This window comes from Sprattus sprattus (assembly GCF_963457725.1).
Source record: "Sprattus sprattus genome assembly, chromosome: 2".
Taxonomy (NCBI): domain Eukaryota; kingdom Metazoa; phylum Chordata; class Actinopteri; order Clupeiformes; family Clupeidae; genus Sprattus; species Sprattus sprattus.
Genome location: NC_137921.1, coordinates 63019890 through 63036800, shown reverse-complemented (window position 1 = coordinate 63036800; position 16911 = coordinate 63019890). Strand labels below are relative to the sequence as shown.

Below are 16911 nucleotides of genomic sequence, written 5' to 3'. Positions count from 1 at the left end.
ACATTACTTGTGGGAGGATGTAAACAACCACATAACATTTACAATGAGGTCTGGACATGGGAATGATTAACGGACGTCATGTATTTCGCTATATGTTTCAAGCATCCAGGCCGAGTAGGTATCCTCTATGATTATTTACATGCTCTTGATATTTATATAGTTCCGCAAACATTACATAAAGTCTGACACAGTGTTGGTGCTACCTTTTCATGCAACAGTTGTGTAACTCTAAATGTCTTATAAAACCCAAAGATAAGTAGCTCAGCTATGTGTTAAACGTAGTTCATTTATTTTACCCCCCTCTCTACATGTCTTTGATGATGCTTGGCTCTGAAAACAGAAACTCTATCTGCTGTTCCACATTCAACGTCTCTCATCCAATCAGTGAAGTATTTTCAGTCTCGGCTAGCCCGATGCCCAAAATGGAAGACGGAACAAAAAGCAAACATATACAGCGAGGCTACACCTGTCTAAGCTCTCAACACTCTTCTTCGAGGAAACAGGGCACGACCTCTCAGCCTCCAACCGAGAAGCTTTCGCCAAAGTGTCATATTCCCCCATATTTATCTTTTCAATTAAAGCCTGACCCACTATGAAAGTGTGACTAACTTGGTGAAACCAGCGGTGTTGCCCTGGTTCCCATGACAACACTACCCTGTCGAGCACACACACTGTGCCGTGTGATACTCGAGAGGCAAACCGAAGCCAATGTAGCGTAATTGCTGGGAAAGCAACGGAAGGCCTTAGACACAGGGAGACTACCTCAGTAAAGTCGTATAGCACACAGGCCAACCACAGATCCCTGGAACAGAGGAGCTAATGAAGTCACTCTGAGAAAGAATCGAAATATGGCCTTACACTCTTCGCACAGGTTGAGTTTGGAGAGGTTGTGTCCATCGTAGGCCTCCTCGTAGAAGGAGCCGTTGTCCCGGTCCTGATAGGTACTCAAGTACATGGCCTTATTCTCCATACTGCAACAGAAGAAGAGGGCAGATGATTACATAAGGACATATATCAAAACAGAGAACAGACAATGGCAACCACGGCACGTGTTTGTGGTTCTTTTATAGAACAACGGACACTTAAAAGATTTATGGACACTTAAGAGATATATGACCCAGCAGACGTCCAGCAGCCCCTCTGGCAACTCCAGGATGCAAAGCGTGATGCCAGCACTGATTCCAGAACAGTCCTAACGCAACGTGAGAGCACCAAGAACGCATTCTGTAGCCATGTTCACCACCCGCTCCTTCCAATACATTTATAGAGATGATAATCAGCCAGAGTGCCTGGCACACATTTGGCAGCTCCTTACCATTAAGGAGACTTCCAATCCTTAATGCCTTTTAAACATGGTAGCTGATTTTTTTTTCTCCAAAGACTGTTGTCCTGAACAACTTGGACAAAGTAATTAAACATTAATCACTGCCAGTGACTTAAAAGTTTGAAGTGGAAAAAAGAGGATGAAGAAAGAGCTAAAGAAAAAGAGCTGATGAATGTGATCCAGAATGCGAAAGAAAAGAGCTTAATGTTCCAATAAAAACTTTGGCCAGGCTTTCCTGACACAGAAAGTCTCATAATTCTTCACAGGGTCCTGACTCTGTTTAGCCATGTTTATAAAATGAGTATCCCCACAACTGTTTGAACATTAAAAGTATTTTTAAATGTCATTATGGTCGAAATTCGGTATTTTTTCTTCTCAACAACATATGGCCCCCTGACCTGGAGTTCCCCATCTACCCTAAGAGAGTCTGGACAGCAAGGCTTGTGTTGGTGAAATCTTATCCCAATATAACACACTCGCACTTATAACAAACACGAGACAACTTTTAAGCCAATTCTATATCTTGTCTCATGCTAAATTATATTATTTTGTGGTAAAGTCAAATGTTGTTTAGCATGACTGGGTTTAATAATTTATACACGAGTATGGATGTCAAGCTCCAGATCCATTGGTGCTGCCATCTAGTGCTGCAATAAGTCTGCAGGGCACAGAGCTCCACTTCAAACATTCCCTGTTGAACAGCTGTTGAGAGAGGAAAAGAGACTGAGAGAGAGAGAGAGACAGAGAGAGAGAGAGAGAGAAAGAGAGAGAGAGAAACCACACATTCCTGATCTATGGTCCTTCCCACTTGGTCTTGGTGGATTAGTTGACAGCAGCCCGTGCATGAGAGAGAGGGAGAGAGAGACCAGAGGATAGATACGGTCTTTGGCTGCGACCACAAGACCTGCTGTGATAACAACACGGCATCATGCCTGCCACACAGCTTTGCCCCCGAGCCGCAGAGCAACCTCCACCACATGAGAGGGATCATTTCGCCCTTAAACAAGTGCAACCAATGAGAGGGGTTATTCTGGGGTATCAAAGAATTTAGAAGAATAAAGGTTTAAGTGAAACCAGTGCAAAAAAAAGATGAAGAAATCAGTCTGGCTTATAAAAAATGATGACATACTGCGAACCTTGCATTGTTAGTGGGCGCACATGGCTGGAACACGGCCGTGAAAGAAAACAGTCTGACTTCAGAGGAGTGAGGCCACTTATAGCGCTTGTTCTGAACAAAAGGGATTTAAAGTACAGGAACGAACGAGGGGGCTGTTTAGTGAAGTCATTAAAAAGCGTTCAGTCTGGACTTTTTCATTACGCTTAAAGGAGCAGGGTGGGGTTGCGGGGCGAGAGGATGGGTGGGTGGGGGGGGGGGAGGTTGGTCTGTTGACATTTCAGCTCCAGCCTGACACACACTCTTGTGCTGCTAGGAGACATGGGTATGACCACCAATCAATGTCAGCTGGGATGTTGACAAAGTTGGCCCTTTCACAGCCTCATCACACTCATCCAGATCTGTCCTTCTGACTCCAGTTGAAAAAACACACTCTTGCATTTTCTTATCATACTCCTGTTTTTCACTGTTATGCCAAAATCACCTTGCCTCAACAGCAAAAGCCATCTATCTGTCCTGCTGTTCCTGTATAATCTCTGACACAAGCTGACCGGTACCAGATAAGGACTCTCAAAATGAGCCTTATCTGAGTTGGATCTTGTGACCTGGGCTATTGTTGACCAAGCGAACCTCAAGACCTGAATGGATGACTTGTGGCCAGCCTTTAATGAGGATAAACCGCAGTGGAGAAAAACAACATCCCTTGAAACCAGAACTTCAAAGCACAACACTGGCATCTCATCAATCACTCTGAGCACAACCAACAGCTGTGTGCTGTCGGGGGTTCATAAGTGACGTCAGATCTGTGATCAGTGGCATTCATTCACTTATGTTGGGTATTATTAACATCCACTGGGCGCTATTAACATTTGAGAGGATGGACCTTGTCCGGGTGAACATCTGTTTGAAACCCAAGGGAGTTTAGGTACGATATGTAGCTCAAAGCTCAAAACATCACTTTTGAGAGACACAGAGAGAAAGAGAGATGTAACAGTCATCCATAACATTCCAACCACGCTACCTTTAGACAGTTATAAAAGAGAATTATTGGTGTGTGTGTGTGTGTGTGTGTGTGTGTGTGTGTGTGTGTGTGTGTGAGAGAGAGAGAGAGAGAGAGAGAGAGAGAGAGAGAGGGAGAGAGAGAGAGAGAGAGAGAGAGAGAGTTGGGACCTTATTCTCAGCAGGTAACTGGTCAGTCATGCAGTAGCACCACAGTGCAAAACACACCAAGGTGTTAATCAACCTGTTGCTTTGCCACCTTTTGCCATGACTAATGATGCTCTGGAGAAGATCTCTAAAAGCACATTTTTTGTGCACCAGCAAATCATACCAGGCAAAAATACATAAACAGCTAAATTAGTAAATGTCCAAGTATGTAAAAAAAATAAAAAGCTGACTTACCTGTAGGTAGTTCAGTGTGAGTTTAAAAAGTGTGTTTGAGAACAGCCTAGATGTTCATTTACATGCATAGGTTCTATTCCTCTTTGTCACGTCTATTTTCCGAGTACAGTCATTAGAACATGTTTTCTCTGTCAACGATGTGGCTCAATGACAGAACGGACTCGGAGACGATGCTGAAGTCAACAGATGAGACGCCGGCCGGACGGAGGACAGAGCAATGCACTCTTAATCGCGACTTCATACGTTATTTCCGTACTTGCAAAGTGCAGTGAAAGCATGAACGCTGCAAGTGACGTTTATACACGCCGAGGCTGTCCCTAATTACTTATGTCCTTACCTCATCCTACAGTCTCCAGTTTCCCCGCAACTGCGCCCCGGGGCAGTGTCCACTTTTGAAAAACTTTTTACATCCCATTGCACCAACACGCCCTCTTGTGGCTTTTTTGCTCTATGGGTGACGACAACTATGCCTAAAGAAATACAGCTTCCTACTATGTTGGATCACAGAGGATCCTGATATTAAAAATAAAACGTTTACAGAACACATTTAATAGTGGTTAAAGGCAATCAGTACATGTTCTCATTCTACCGTAATGCTAAAGTGCGTATGAAAATTGCCAGCATAATTCCATTTCCATGCAACAACACTTTCAGTGAATTATTTTAAATCATAGAACCTATCGCTTGTTTACAAACGTCTGACCAACAATCATAAATCTATCAGTGAGCTTTATTCAACAGCACAGGCCAGTACAGCTCAATAGGCTACAAGTAGAAAAATCTGAAAAGGTGGTTTGTTGTCGATCCCATTATTGTTGCTCTATAGTAGCTAAACCATTTCACTAACTTATCACAAACTTAGATTAGTTCGTCTTTTTTTTAATTTGCAAAACTCTATCACTGTAGAAGATGCTATGACGAAAGACTATGATTAGCCTAAACACTACCTATGACCAATGGGAAAAGCTATTCGCAAATTACAGGTGAGTCTCTTAGGTCACTGTATCATTGTACAGTGTTGGCGTACAGCCAAAATGCTGTGCTCCTCCCAGGTGTGCGCAGATGAGCAGGGAAACGCGGGTGTGGCCTCAAAGAAGAGGACAGGACAGGTAAAGATTGGGCTTTTTCTTCGTTAAAGACCGTACTTTTATATCTTCTTTTAAGTGATTTTTACTGAAGGGGTACAAATTATGTGGTTTAAGCGGGCCACGTCGCTGTACGACGATATAGGCAATCGGAAACTGGAATTTGGCAGACTTGACATGTATGAAATGTACCTTGGTAAACATCTGCCAAAGCGTTGTTTTGGCTGTTTACATAGCAGTTATGAGTGGTTTGTTGCATCTGTTGAGCACTCGTTCAACAAGAATTTGATTGCTTCTGGTGATTGCATGGCATTCCTCGGCTCTTTTCATATCCTCTTTCATTTTATCGCATTCCTGGTGATCCATCTAAGAGATGCCATGAAAGCAACGGTAACTCCTTAAATGCAGTTAAGCAGTTAAATGCGTTCATGTGGGACGTAGTTATGAACTGTAATTAAATTAATATTTACTGTACAGTGAGTGCCCAATTTGTTTCTTTCTGATAGGAATAATTGCGGGATCAACATTTGTCCAAAACTTTTCTTTGTGTAATTAGCAAATGGATCGCTAGGTGGTACGTTTGTATCAGGAGACCTCTGGCATTGATGTCAATAGTAGAGCCGTTTATACTTTGGTCCATGATATGAATACGAAAATCCGCCGTGTTCGACGTGAAGTAAGCCTCTTACGTAATGCAAAGGGGCTATGCATTCCCGTTACACTTTATGCTTTTATGGTTTACCTTTACAACAGAGCTCCTGTTGTTAACCACACATCATCTATTTCGTTATAGGGGTTACTGAACAGATTATTTTACTCTGCTTCGAATATTTAATGATAGTTAAAGAAATCCTCATTTGCTAACATTTGCAAGCTTTGTTTGCTTAAGCCAAGGTCCTTTAAGGTTGCCATGAGAAATGAAGGCATTTTGTTAACTGCATCTTTGTTGACCCAAAAAACATTCAAGACTATTCTGACCAGGTTCAAGCAGTGATTTGATCAATATTATCGCTGTTGTGTCAGGAATATCAATGCTGGAAACTGAAGCATTTACATCTCACATACTCTATTGAGGTCAAGAGGTGGCATTATTTTTGACCTAGAAAGTTTTCCCTTTGGACAGTGGACAAACCAACAAGATCAGTATGCCTTCTGTTTAAATGTGCACTTGGAAACCTCACATAAACAGACATCTTCTGGTACAGGTAGACCGACAAATCAAATTCCCCTTCATTTCCCAAAGAAATACCATTTGACAATGCATAGTAATAATTGCAACATTACTGATTCCAATTGTATCTCACAATCAACCTTATCGCTAATGTATATGTAGTTTGCACTAAGGTCCCATTTCAAGAGGTCTTCATGGGGTCCTCCAAAAGAGTGTCTAAATGGACAGTGGAGGAAGTGTGTGACTGGGTGAGGAAGCAGTATCTCTGTGACTATGAGCAAACAGCCCTGCAGAAGGCAGTACTCACACATGCCATCTCAGGTAGGATGCACCTCTGATCCTTCTCAATAGTGTGCCATACATAGCCGTAGCCAGGATTTTGTATGGGGGGGGTTCTTAATTTAATAATTTGGGACAAATGAGTGCCTTTGAAATGACATTTCCTGCGTTTTTGAGACGATTTCAAAGCAAGAAATGGAGACTGGCAATAACTGTCTCAAGCAGTATTTTATTATATACATATATACATTTTCGTAATGCCTCCACACGCATTTTGGTAGACAGCCATACAGTAGTGTCTACATATTGGACCACAAAGAACATGGCATGCCATATCAGAAGATAGAAAGATCCTTCCTTTGACTCCCACATGTGATCTCTGACTGGCTTATGTTAAACTTTAAATCTCATCGATCAATAACAGAGACAGGAGACAGCATATGTTCGTTGTACGTGGAATTCTCAGTTAAGGCTGAATATTATTTTGTGATTTTATATTTTCTTGAAAAAATGTTTGAGTTTGTTAGTACTGCTGAATGTCCTTCTGCTGGAGTGAGACAGGGTCACTGAGCTCCCTCAGGACATGAGGAGGACTTTATGTTCTGTGTCTCACCTCTTTCGGCTCACTTGGCAGGTCGCGCTCTTCTGAGAATGAGCGAGCACCAGCTGGACAGGCTGGGTATAGAACCTGAGCTGCAGCAGGAGGTTCTGCAGGACGTGTTGCTCCTCAGGGTCCAAGAGGAACTTGAGAACCTGAATGACATCTTCACTGGTAAGGGACATTAGCAGGACATTGCACCCTTATTCAAAAAATGCCGTATCCACATCCAGTCACTGCAACTTGTGACAACGTTAATTCTACATAGGTACATATTTTCAAATGTTACTGTTTATAAGGAGTTCATTGAGATCTAGAATCACTGTACTGATTGGAGCATAGACCAAAAATATGTTTGTATTAGCTTATACCATAATAATGAAAACAGTGTTTACAGGTATTAGGCTGATTAATGTAAAACAACAGTTTGCTGATGTTTCTGTGGTTCTGTTGACTTGACATAATTCATAAAGTAGATCCAGTTGCAGCTCTAGTATCATTAAAGCATCTTCAAGCATAGTCCTTACCCTTAATGATTTTCAAATGCAGTACTATTTTACCTTAACATAAATAAGTACGTTTGCTGGTCCAGCACCAAATCTACCAGGTTATGTTTTTCTGTAAATACTGAGGACACAATATATATAGACTGGAATTGCCAGGAAATATGCATGTGAGCCTGACATCATTCTGATAATAAGTCGACACTGTCATAAGAAGAAAATACAGTTTCTTGCATTAACATGACTGTGTTGCATTATAATGCATTGGCAACCCTGAGCCGTTCTGGGTGTTCACCTAAGACATGGTTGCTTAATATGCAGCACAGAAACAGGGCAGGTTATTCAGGTAATACTAAATATATTATATCACCCTGCAAGTGGCAGTTCATATTGAAAACTAGAGGTGAAGACAGGCATCAATTAACATTGGCCCACTGTGTCGTTGGCCGTATTGTGGGTGACAGTTGTGTGTCCCTTTAGCTGCCCGTACAGCATGTTCAACGCTGGGTAATGAAAAATGGAGCCCCAGCATGTTATGTGTTGAGTCATAACTGAATCCCATCAGCCGGGCTGCCACACAAACACCTCGACTCTTCACCTGACTCGACCCGCAGAGGCATGCCTATCCTCCAAAACAAATTGCTTCTGCCAACCAAACAGTAAACACTCTGATATCCCATTTCTATTGTGATAGGGGTGGACAAAATCACACAAAATAAAATAAAATAACATAACCCATGTAAAGCAGGCCTGGTCCCAGACTCTGATTGTCCCTTGCCGACTTAACACAGAAACGTCTCGGTTACTTACGTAACCTCGGTTCCTTTAGTCGGAACCGTAGACAGTACAGATGGGACGTGACATCGTCACGGCTCCAATTCGAATACACTATTCATTCACGCCGGAAGGCTGAAATATGTCAATCATCTCCTGAGCCCGCCCCCTCAGGAGCGCATATAAAAGGCAGCGCTTGACATATGATCACCCTCTTGGACAATTTTGAGCGTAACATAAGAACACACCCACTCCAAGAAGAATGGACACTGTACACGCAAACTTTGTACTGTCTACGGTTCCGACTAAAGGAACCGAGGTTACGTAAGTAACCGAGACGTTCCTTGTCGTAGTAACCTACGACAGTACAGATGGGACCGTATCCCTTCACGCGTGAAAAATACAGTGTCAATCAGCCTTGACCAGCTCCTCGTATTTCTGACCTCCCAAGAGGCACACACGGCAGCTGGTGGTTAACGGTTCATCTGCGTTTGACCATAAAAGCTAATGAACACGTAGTATATATTTTTAATAACCATTCCATGTAGACTACAACGATTTTCAATCGTATGTCTACACGATATCCCCATATACCGGAATGTCAGCATTTAACCATGAAAAAGGACTGACACCCGTTCATATTTAAGAAACCATTCACAGGCTCTGTGGGGCTATTGAATTTTCAGCGTGCAAGACCCCCTGCAAGAAGGAGGGGGTCGACACATCTAACATATAGAATCTTATGAAGGTGTGGCGAGAATTCCAACTCGCAGCCTTACATATTTCCTCGACTGAGACGCCTTTCAACAAGGCCCAGGAGGAAGCAACTCCCCGAGTGGAGTGCGCACGCAACTTCACTGGGGGCTCTAAGGATAAACTCTTATAAGACAAAACGATAGCCTCCACTATCCAACGGGAAAGGCTCGGTTTTGAAAGAGGTCTGCCCCTTGCCTGTGCGCCAAAGCAGACAAACAGCTGGTCAGTTTTTCTGAAAGCACTCGTGCGCTCCGTATAACATCGGAGAGCGCGCACTGGGCATAGTTTATTCAGGCGCTCCTCATCCGCTGAAGCGAACGGAGGAGGCGAAAACACTGCCAATTCAATTACTTGGTTGCGAAAAGGAGTTGAAACCACCTTGGGTGTGTAGGCAGCATTAGGTCGCATAACCACTTTATCACCAGTGATCGCGAACTGAAGGCAAGATGCGCTGACTGACAGAGCGCGCAAATCGCCCACGCGCTTGGCTGACACAAGGGCCAGTAAAAGCGCAGTTTTAAAAGAGACAAATTTCATGTCTACCTCCTCAAGGGGCTCGAACGGAGGCCCTGTAAGAGCGCGTAAAACCACCAGTAGATCCCATGAGGGCACCAAGTGCCTATCAGGCACTCTGAGACGCCTCACGCCAGCCATAAAGCGTGACGTTAAAGGGTGATTACCTGGGGTTTTACCATTGATGCCTGCATGACAGGCTGAAATAGCCGCCAGGTAAACTTTGAGAGTGGAAGCAGCCTTCCCCTCGTCAAACAAATGCTGCAGGAATTCTAAAATGACGCTCAAAGCGCAGTTGATGGAGTCGTACTGACGCGCGACACACCATTGATCAAACCTGCGCCACTTCAGCGTATAGAGGGACCGTGTCGACAGAGCCCGAGCACTCTGTATCGTGGACACCACTGCATCAGACAGACCCGAAGCTATGAGCCTGCTCCTTTCAGGTGCCAGGCACTGAGCCGCCACAGCTCCGGTCGTGGATGCCATATCGTGCCGTGCGCCTGCGTCAGGAGATCCCTCCGTAGAGGTAGCACCCAGGGAGGCCGCACTGACATCCTGTAGAGATCTGCGCACCATGGTCGATTGGGCCAATGGGGAGCTACTAATATTAATTCTCTGCCCTCGTCCATTATCCTGCTCAGCACCTGCTGAAGGAGAGGGATCGGGGGAAAAGCGTAAAGACGCCTGTTCGGCCATTGGTGGCCCAGCGCGTCCACACCTAATGGGGGGTTGTCTCCCCCCAGCGAGAACCAGAGAGGGCAGCAGGTGTTTTCCCTGTTGGCAAACAGGTCCACCTGAGCCCTGTGAAAACGCAGCCAGATCTGTTCGATCACTTGAGGGTGCAGACACCAGTCTGCCGCCCGTGGATTGCCCCTCGACAACAAGTCCGCGCCCCAGTTGAGGTGGCCCGGAACATGAACTGCTCTGAGGGAACTGATGCGAGTTGCCGCCCACATGAGCAGGCGGGTTGCCAGGTGATGCAGAGTCGGCGACCGAACACCCCCTTGGCGATTGATATAGGCGATCGCTGACGTGTTGTCTGTCCTGACTAGTACGTGCTGACCGTTTAACATGGGCAGAAAGTGCTGCAGCGCCAGGAAAATCGTCTTGAGTTCTAAGACATTTATGTGTGACTCGGCCTCCGTCGCAGACCAGAGGCCGTTCACTGATTTCCCCTCGCAGATCGCTCCCCACCCTGTCGTGGAAGCGTCTGTGGTTATCACTAAGCGACGTGTCACTATGCCCATCGGCGCTGCCGCCGTGAGGAAGTGTGGCGTTCTCCAGATCGCCAGTGCTTTCAGGCACCTGGCATCTACTGTCACTCTCTCGTAACTGTTCCTGGCGGGACTGAGTTTCAGAGAGAGGTACCACGATTGGAAGGGCCGTGCGTGTAGCATTCCGAGAGGTAACGCTATAGCGGCCGAAGCCATCATCCCCATTAGTCTTTGGCAAAGAAGGGATGAGACTTTCTTTTTCAGTTTGAACTGACTCACACACGACCTGATTGCCTCTATTCTTCCCTGAGATAACCCAACCGTCATAGAGGTGGAGTTTAAATCCATGCCTAGAAAGAGAGCGGATTGACTGGGAATTAAGACGCTTTTGTCTCTGTTCACCACGAAGCCCAGACGATGTAGGTGCAACACCACTAGATGGCACTCCTGCAACGCCGCTTCTTTTGACTTTGAGCAAATGAGCCAGTCGTCTAAGTAATTGTGAATACGCAAGCCTTGTCTCCGCAAAGGGGCGATGGCTGCTTCTACGCATTTCGTGAATACCCTTGGTGCCAGAGCTAGACCGAAAGGCAGCGCGCAGAACTGATATGCCTTCCCTCCGAACGCAAACCTCAGAAACTGTCGGTGTCTGGGGTGGATCGGGATATGGAAGTATGCGTCTTTTAGATCGATGGAGGTGAACCAATCTCCTGATCTTATGTACTGAATCAATAGACGAGAGGTCAGCATTCTGAATTTCATCGTCATGAGAGCTTTGTTCAGAATACGGAGGTCTAAGATCGGTCGATATTTTCCGTCCTTTTTTGGAACTAGAAAATAGCGACTGAAAAACCCCCTGTTCTCGTCTCCGAGCGGAACAGACTGAATAGCTCCTTTTCTCAGGAGGGAGTCTATTTCCTCCTGTAGGAAGACCGCTTGATGCCGTGGCACTATCGTTTGAACTACGCCCCTGAACCTTGGGGGGGGGGCGGGCAAACTGGAGCGTATAACCCACTGAAATGGTTTTTAGAACCCAGGGTGACACTGCGCATGCGCGCCAGCTCTCCACACAACCGTGCAGGTTGGGCCGAGAGAGAAACAATAGGTCGAGCACTAGCTCGCTCATATTCAATCTGATTAAGTCTAGATCTGTGCCCGCTCCGACTGAGGAGGGGGACGAGATCTGGGGTTGCCCCCTCAGTTTGAATAAAAAATGTGTGATGTGCAGTGGGGACACTGCGGGGGGAGTTACATTTACATGTCGAAGCGCTGTGCCTAAAGGGACAGTTGGGACAGATATATTTTGTGTTGGTGTAACATGACAAACCGTTGCTGGCATGAGTTTTGCATGCGAGTATCGGGCCAATTTCCCTGGTGGTGAGGATTCCACCTCTCCCCCTCTCCTCTTCTTCAGCCTTGGATCAGGAAGCTGGAGAGAATCCGCGACCTTTACCACGCTTGGCAGCCTTCTGGTGTGGGGCGTGGGGTGCGCTCTGCGTCTGGCGCGGAGCAGGCTGATGCGAGTCGGGCTGCTCCGGGAGACGGAAGGGGTGTCTGTGCCATCCACGGCGAGCCTGCACCTTAGCTGGTGGAGGCGCTGGTGAGCGGAAGCCGCTGCGCTTGGACCCCGTGGCTGGTGTCGCCTGATCAGAAGAGCGTTGGACAGAGGTAGAGCGTGGCATCCAGGCTCGGAAAGCCTCGCTGCTCTTCTTTTCTGCCTCAAACTGGGCGGCCATCGTTTCCACGGACTCACCGAAGATCCCGTCGGTGGTGAGTGGCGAGTCTAGGAGAGGAGCCTTTTCTTTGTCGCTGAGCCTCGCCAGAGACAGCCAGAGCGAGCGAAGAGTCGCGACAGAGGCGCCCATGACTCTCCCGTGTGCCTGCGCTGTGCAGCGGGTAAGGCGGAGAGAGAGGTCAGTAGCCCGGCGCAGCTCGGATACCACCTGGTGTTCGCCTCCCAACGACGCGGCTAGCTCAGTAAGCAGCCTTGCTTGATAGCGCTGCAGGAGAGCAGAGGTGTTGGTGGAGCAGGCGGCTTGCCCAGCCGCCAGGTACGCCTTCTCAGCCAACGAAGCCTGGTGACGGGAAACCCGGGACGGCAGGGTGGGCTTTTGGCCGAGACGCGCTGTGGGAGCAGAGGGCGAGAGGTATGCAGCCACCGCGTCTTCTACCTGAGGGACGGAGAGGTAGCCGCTCTCCTTTGCCTGGTCGAGGTGGAGGTAGGCGGCGAAGCCTGGGACCGGAGCCCGTCCAGAATAGGGTGTGGCCCAGGTCGCTGTGTGCTCTCTGTGCACCTCCGTGAAGAAGGGGAGGGGGCTGGGAGCTGAGGCTGGAGGGCCGCCGTAGAACTCGCCGTCCAGCAGGGAAGGCTGCACGACGGGAGGTGACGGGAGAGGGAGACCGAGGTAGGTCGCAGCCCTCAGCGCCACCTCGTGCAGTTGTTGGCCCAGGGTCCTGGAGGTGACGGGCAGCTGCTCGGTCACGTCCATCTCCTCGTTCTCCACCGAGAGCTCCTCGAGTTCGGGCAGGCTCTCGGTGTCCAGTCCGAAATCCAGCTCGAGGGCAGGCAACTCCTCGAAGCAGGAGGGCAGTTCCACCGCCTCGCGGTCCTCGGCCACCAGTGGGGCGAGGGAAGATATGGGCGAGTGGGAAGGGCTAGCGGATGAGGCAACGGCACGAGGGCGGTTGCCACACACTACGCTGCTGGAAGCCGACGGAGCACGAGGGCCGAGTGGGGGAGCCCCCCCAGTCGGCGCTGGAGTACTCGCACCAGAGCCGCTGCGTTGCCAGAACGCATGGCGCTTCCTGACTCTGGCCAAATCCATTTTGGCACAGAGTTCACACGCGGGGTCGTCTTCACCAAGGGCAGCAGCTGCGTGGTCCTTGCCCAGGCAGCGAAGGCACATGCGGTGACGGTCCCCCTTCTCTCTGGCGTGCCCGCAGTCCGGGTACACCTGTTTGGAGGACATAACTGTAGAAAACAGAAATTAGTGCGAGTGAAGTAAAGTAACAAGCACTTAGCAGGTGATTAGCAAGCTAGTCAGCGACTGGCTAGTAACACGTTACAATACAGCGACTCGACAGAATAGCAGAATAAAACAAGCCAATAAACTCGTTGCACCCAGAGCTAGTGAAAGGGAAAAACCCAACTCACCGGCTACAAAGAGTTTTAAGCACACGAGGATAAATTAGCAAGTAGCAAAATTTTCGAGCGTAACGAAGAGTGATGTTAGGTACGGATACCTAACGTCGAAATTGGAAAAGAGGGTGATCATATGTCAAGCGCTGCCTTTTATATGCGCTCCTGAGGGGGCGGGCTCAGGAGATGATTGACATATTTCAGCCTTCCGGCGTGAATGAATAGTGTATTCGAATTGGAGCCGTGACGATGTCACGTCCCATCTGTACTGTCGTAGGTTACTACGACAAGGAACCCTTTAGTGGAGAGACAAGGAAGACTATGGTGCGTATGTGGAGGGAATTGGTAGCAGAATGCCAGACTGTGATGTGGGTGACTGTTGTGGTGGATTAAGATGGCGTGTTCAAGCTAAACGAGTGTTCTGTCTTTGCTCCACAGAGTGTTTTGCATCATGAGGGAATAGACTGCGGATGCGGGCACTGCAGAATGTTCATTTGGTCTACATCGGCTGAAGATGACATGAACAGAGAGCATCCTTTCACCTCCAGGACTGTGGGCCAGGACAATTTGAGCAACACTGTTTTTTGTCACACTGTTTTTCCGCAAACCTACACAAAAGCCTCAGAAAGATTCACGCTTTCACAAAAGAATCTTCAGATTATGCAGCACAGTTGGACAAAGTGTACAACACAGTTACCCAGGTCAAATTCATCCTCAGTAGTTTGTCTGACATATTTATGAAAGAGGTCTTTAAAGTAAGGGCTCAGATACACATGCACGTTTTTGTAAAAACGGGACGCGAGCAAATGCATTGATTCCTATGGTACGACGCGTATGTGTATCTGAGCCCTAAGGCAGTTTTCCCACTTGGTCCATTTTACTGGTCCGATTAATCCCCCCTCCCCCAATCTCTTTTTACATTGCACTACTTGGTTGGGAACCACGGTCCACGGTTATGTCATCAACACGTAAGGAATGTGCTGATTTTATTCACCAGTGTTTTTCTTCATCTTTTTGTTCATTTGGTCATTTTCACTCTGCCATACTTGATGCAAGTTGCTCAGATGAGGTTGTTACGAAGACAGGTGGCAATGTGAAATGAATTCATAGCTTTGCTTGCACACATTCCCTCAAGCATAAATTGCCACATAGCATGCCCCCTTAATCACTATTTTTAAAATGGTAAGCGTTTTAGAAAATTGCATATTGTGAAATAATTTCACATTTAACAGTGATTTATTTATGGTGGGAGAAATTGGGATCCATGAACGGTCATAAATAGCGTTTGCTTTCTGGTTTTTGATCAGTTAACATTCTCACCAAATTCAAACAACACTGGAGTTCAGGTTAGCCGTACCCCAGACCCCCATTTTCTGGAGGATTTGGGTACAGTCCATGATGTGCACCAGTTCGGAAAACAGTTTGGCATTAACCGAGCTCTCAGCTCAAAGGGACCATACCAAAAGCTCTATTGAGAAAGCACCAAATAAAAAAGACTGTTAGATTGGCTAAAAGAAACAGTTGACTACTGTAATTCAGATCTGATAAATCAATGATGTGAATTACCCTCATTACAGCCCATAATAATAGACATGGCTGCCTAGACTCTAAGTACACAGGACCATCTCTTAGGTCTGGTCCTGTCTGCTGCATCAGCCTATTGGGAGTTATAGGTCTATCAGCAGGCATCAACATCGCTTTATCTATACAGCAAAAACAACAGGAGTTGAACCAAAGGGCTCAGTCGAGGTAGATACATTGACAATAAACATATACATGAACAAAGGAATAACAGTTAAAAGGACAAAAAATTCAATATGAAAAATAAATAATACATAGGAATACAAAAAAAAACATATGGAAGGATTGAAAGTGAGAGAAATGCAAAAAATAGCATACTTAAAACAGTAAAATAAAAACAAGAATGGATTATAAGAGAGTGGAATAAAACTGGAAGTAAAATAAAACACAATAAAGGAACAACATATCAGAATTACGAGTGAACAACCTACGAACCGAAGTAAAAGCTCAACCTATGACTTAACTAAAGTGCAACTAAAAGGGACACGTAGTTAAAACCCAAAGAAAGCCACCGTATAAAAGTGAGCTTTTAGTCTGGTGTTAAAAGTCTCCAAGCCGGCAGCAGATCTGACATCAAATAGGACTAATAACAGTACGGCTTGATCATTGTTTGTTTCAAAAATTAGACCTACGTTAAACCAATAAAAGCTTATCTGAGGATCTAAAAGTCCTTTATAAAACATAGGGGTCAGGAGATTTAAAATATAGGCTGGAGTAAGGCAATTCCCAGCCTTAAAAGCAAACACTCAAATCTTCAGATGTATCTTGATGTAACTTGACTTGGGAGCCAATTTAGTGCAGCTAAAACAGTTGTGATCTTAGTCCTAGTTAAGGGTCTAGCTGCTGCATCTCGGACCGCTTGTAGTTTGGAGAGTGAAGCCTGGCTAACACCTGAGTTTAGTGCATGGCATTACAGTGTCTGGAAGACATAAAAGCATGGACCACCTTTTCACAGTCTTTGGGGGGAAGGAAATGCCACACTTTAGCCATTATTCTTTTGTATTATTTGAGTGGACCAAGTGCACTGCACATGTCTGTGGACTAGAGTGTTTTTCCTCACCAAAGATCACATTGATTGTAAGAGAATGTATGCGATATGTTTTCACTGATGTCATGCTTTAACCTAGTTGATCATTGCTATTGTTCTGTATAATATTCAAATTGATCTTTGGAGTATTATCTCATTTGTTCATAATCAGATTGACTGCACTCTGTTTTGTTCATTTATATATATATATATATATGTAAGGGATAATGTATTGTCCGGAGGTCATTCTACAAAAATAATTCCCGACGGGGCGAACAACACCCCGACGCGCAGCGGAGGGTGTTGTTTTGTACCGAAGGGAATTATTTTTGTAGAATGACCGACGGACAATACATTATCCCGCTTATTATACGGGTACTTGCCAAAAACGATAGAAGACATTCCTCCAACATATCTCTTTTTAATGAT

At 46.1% G+C, this 16911-nt stretch overlaps 1 protein-coding gene across 1 annotated transcript in view; it reads right to left on the bottom strand.

Moving 5' to 3' along the window:
• Positions 1 to 4103, bottom strand: part of scara5 (scavenger receptor class A, member 5 (putative)) — a 52793-nt gene extending 48690 nt beyond the window's left edge. Inside the window, exons 1-2 of the mRNA XM_080831816.1 lie at positions 3840 to 4103; positions 859 to 971 (exon numbers count right to left, since the gene is read on the bottom strand). Of these exons, the coding sequence (XP_080687942.1) occupies positions 859 to 970 (112 nt within the window). The 5' untranslated portion in view covers position 971; positions 3840 to 4103. The remainder of the gene's footprint in view (positions 1 to 858; positions 972 to 3839) is intronic.
• Positions 4104 to 16911: the final 12808 nt, after the last annotated feature.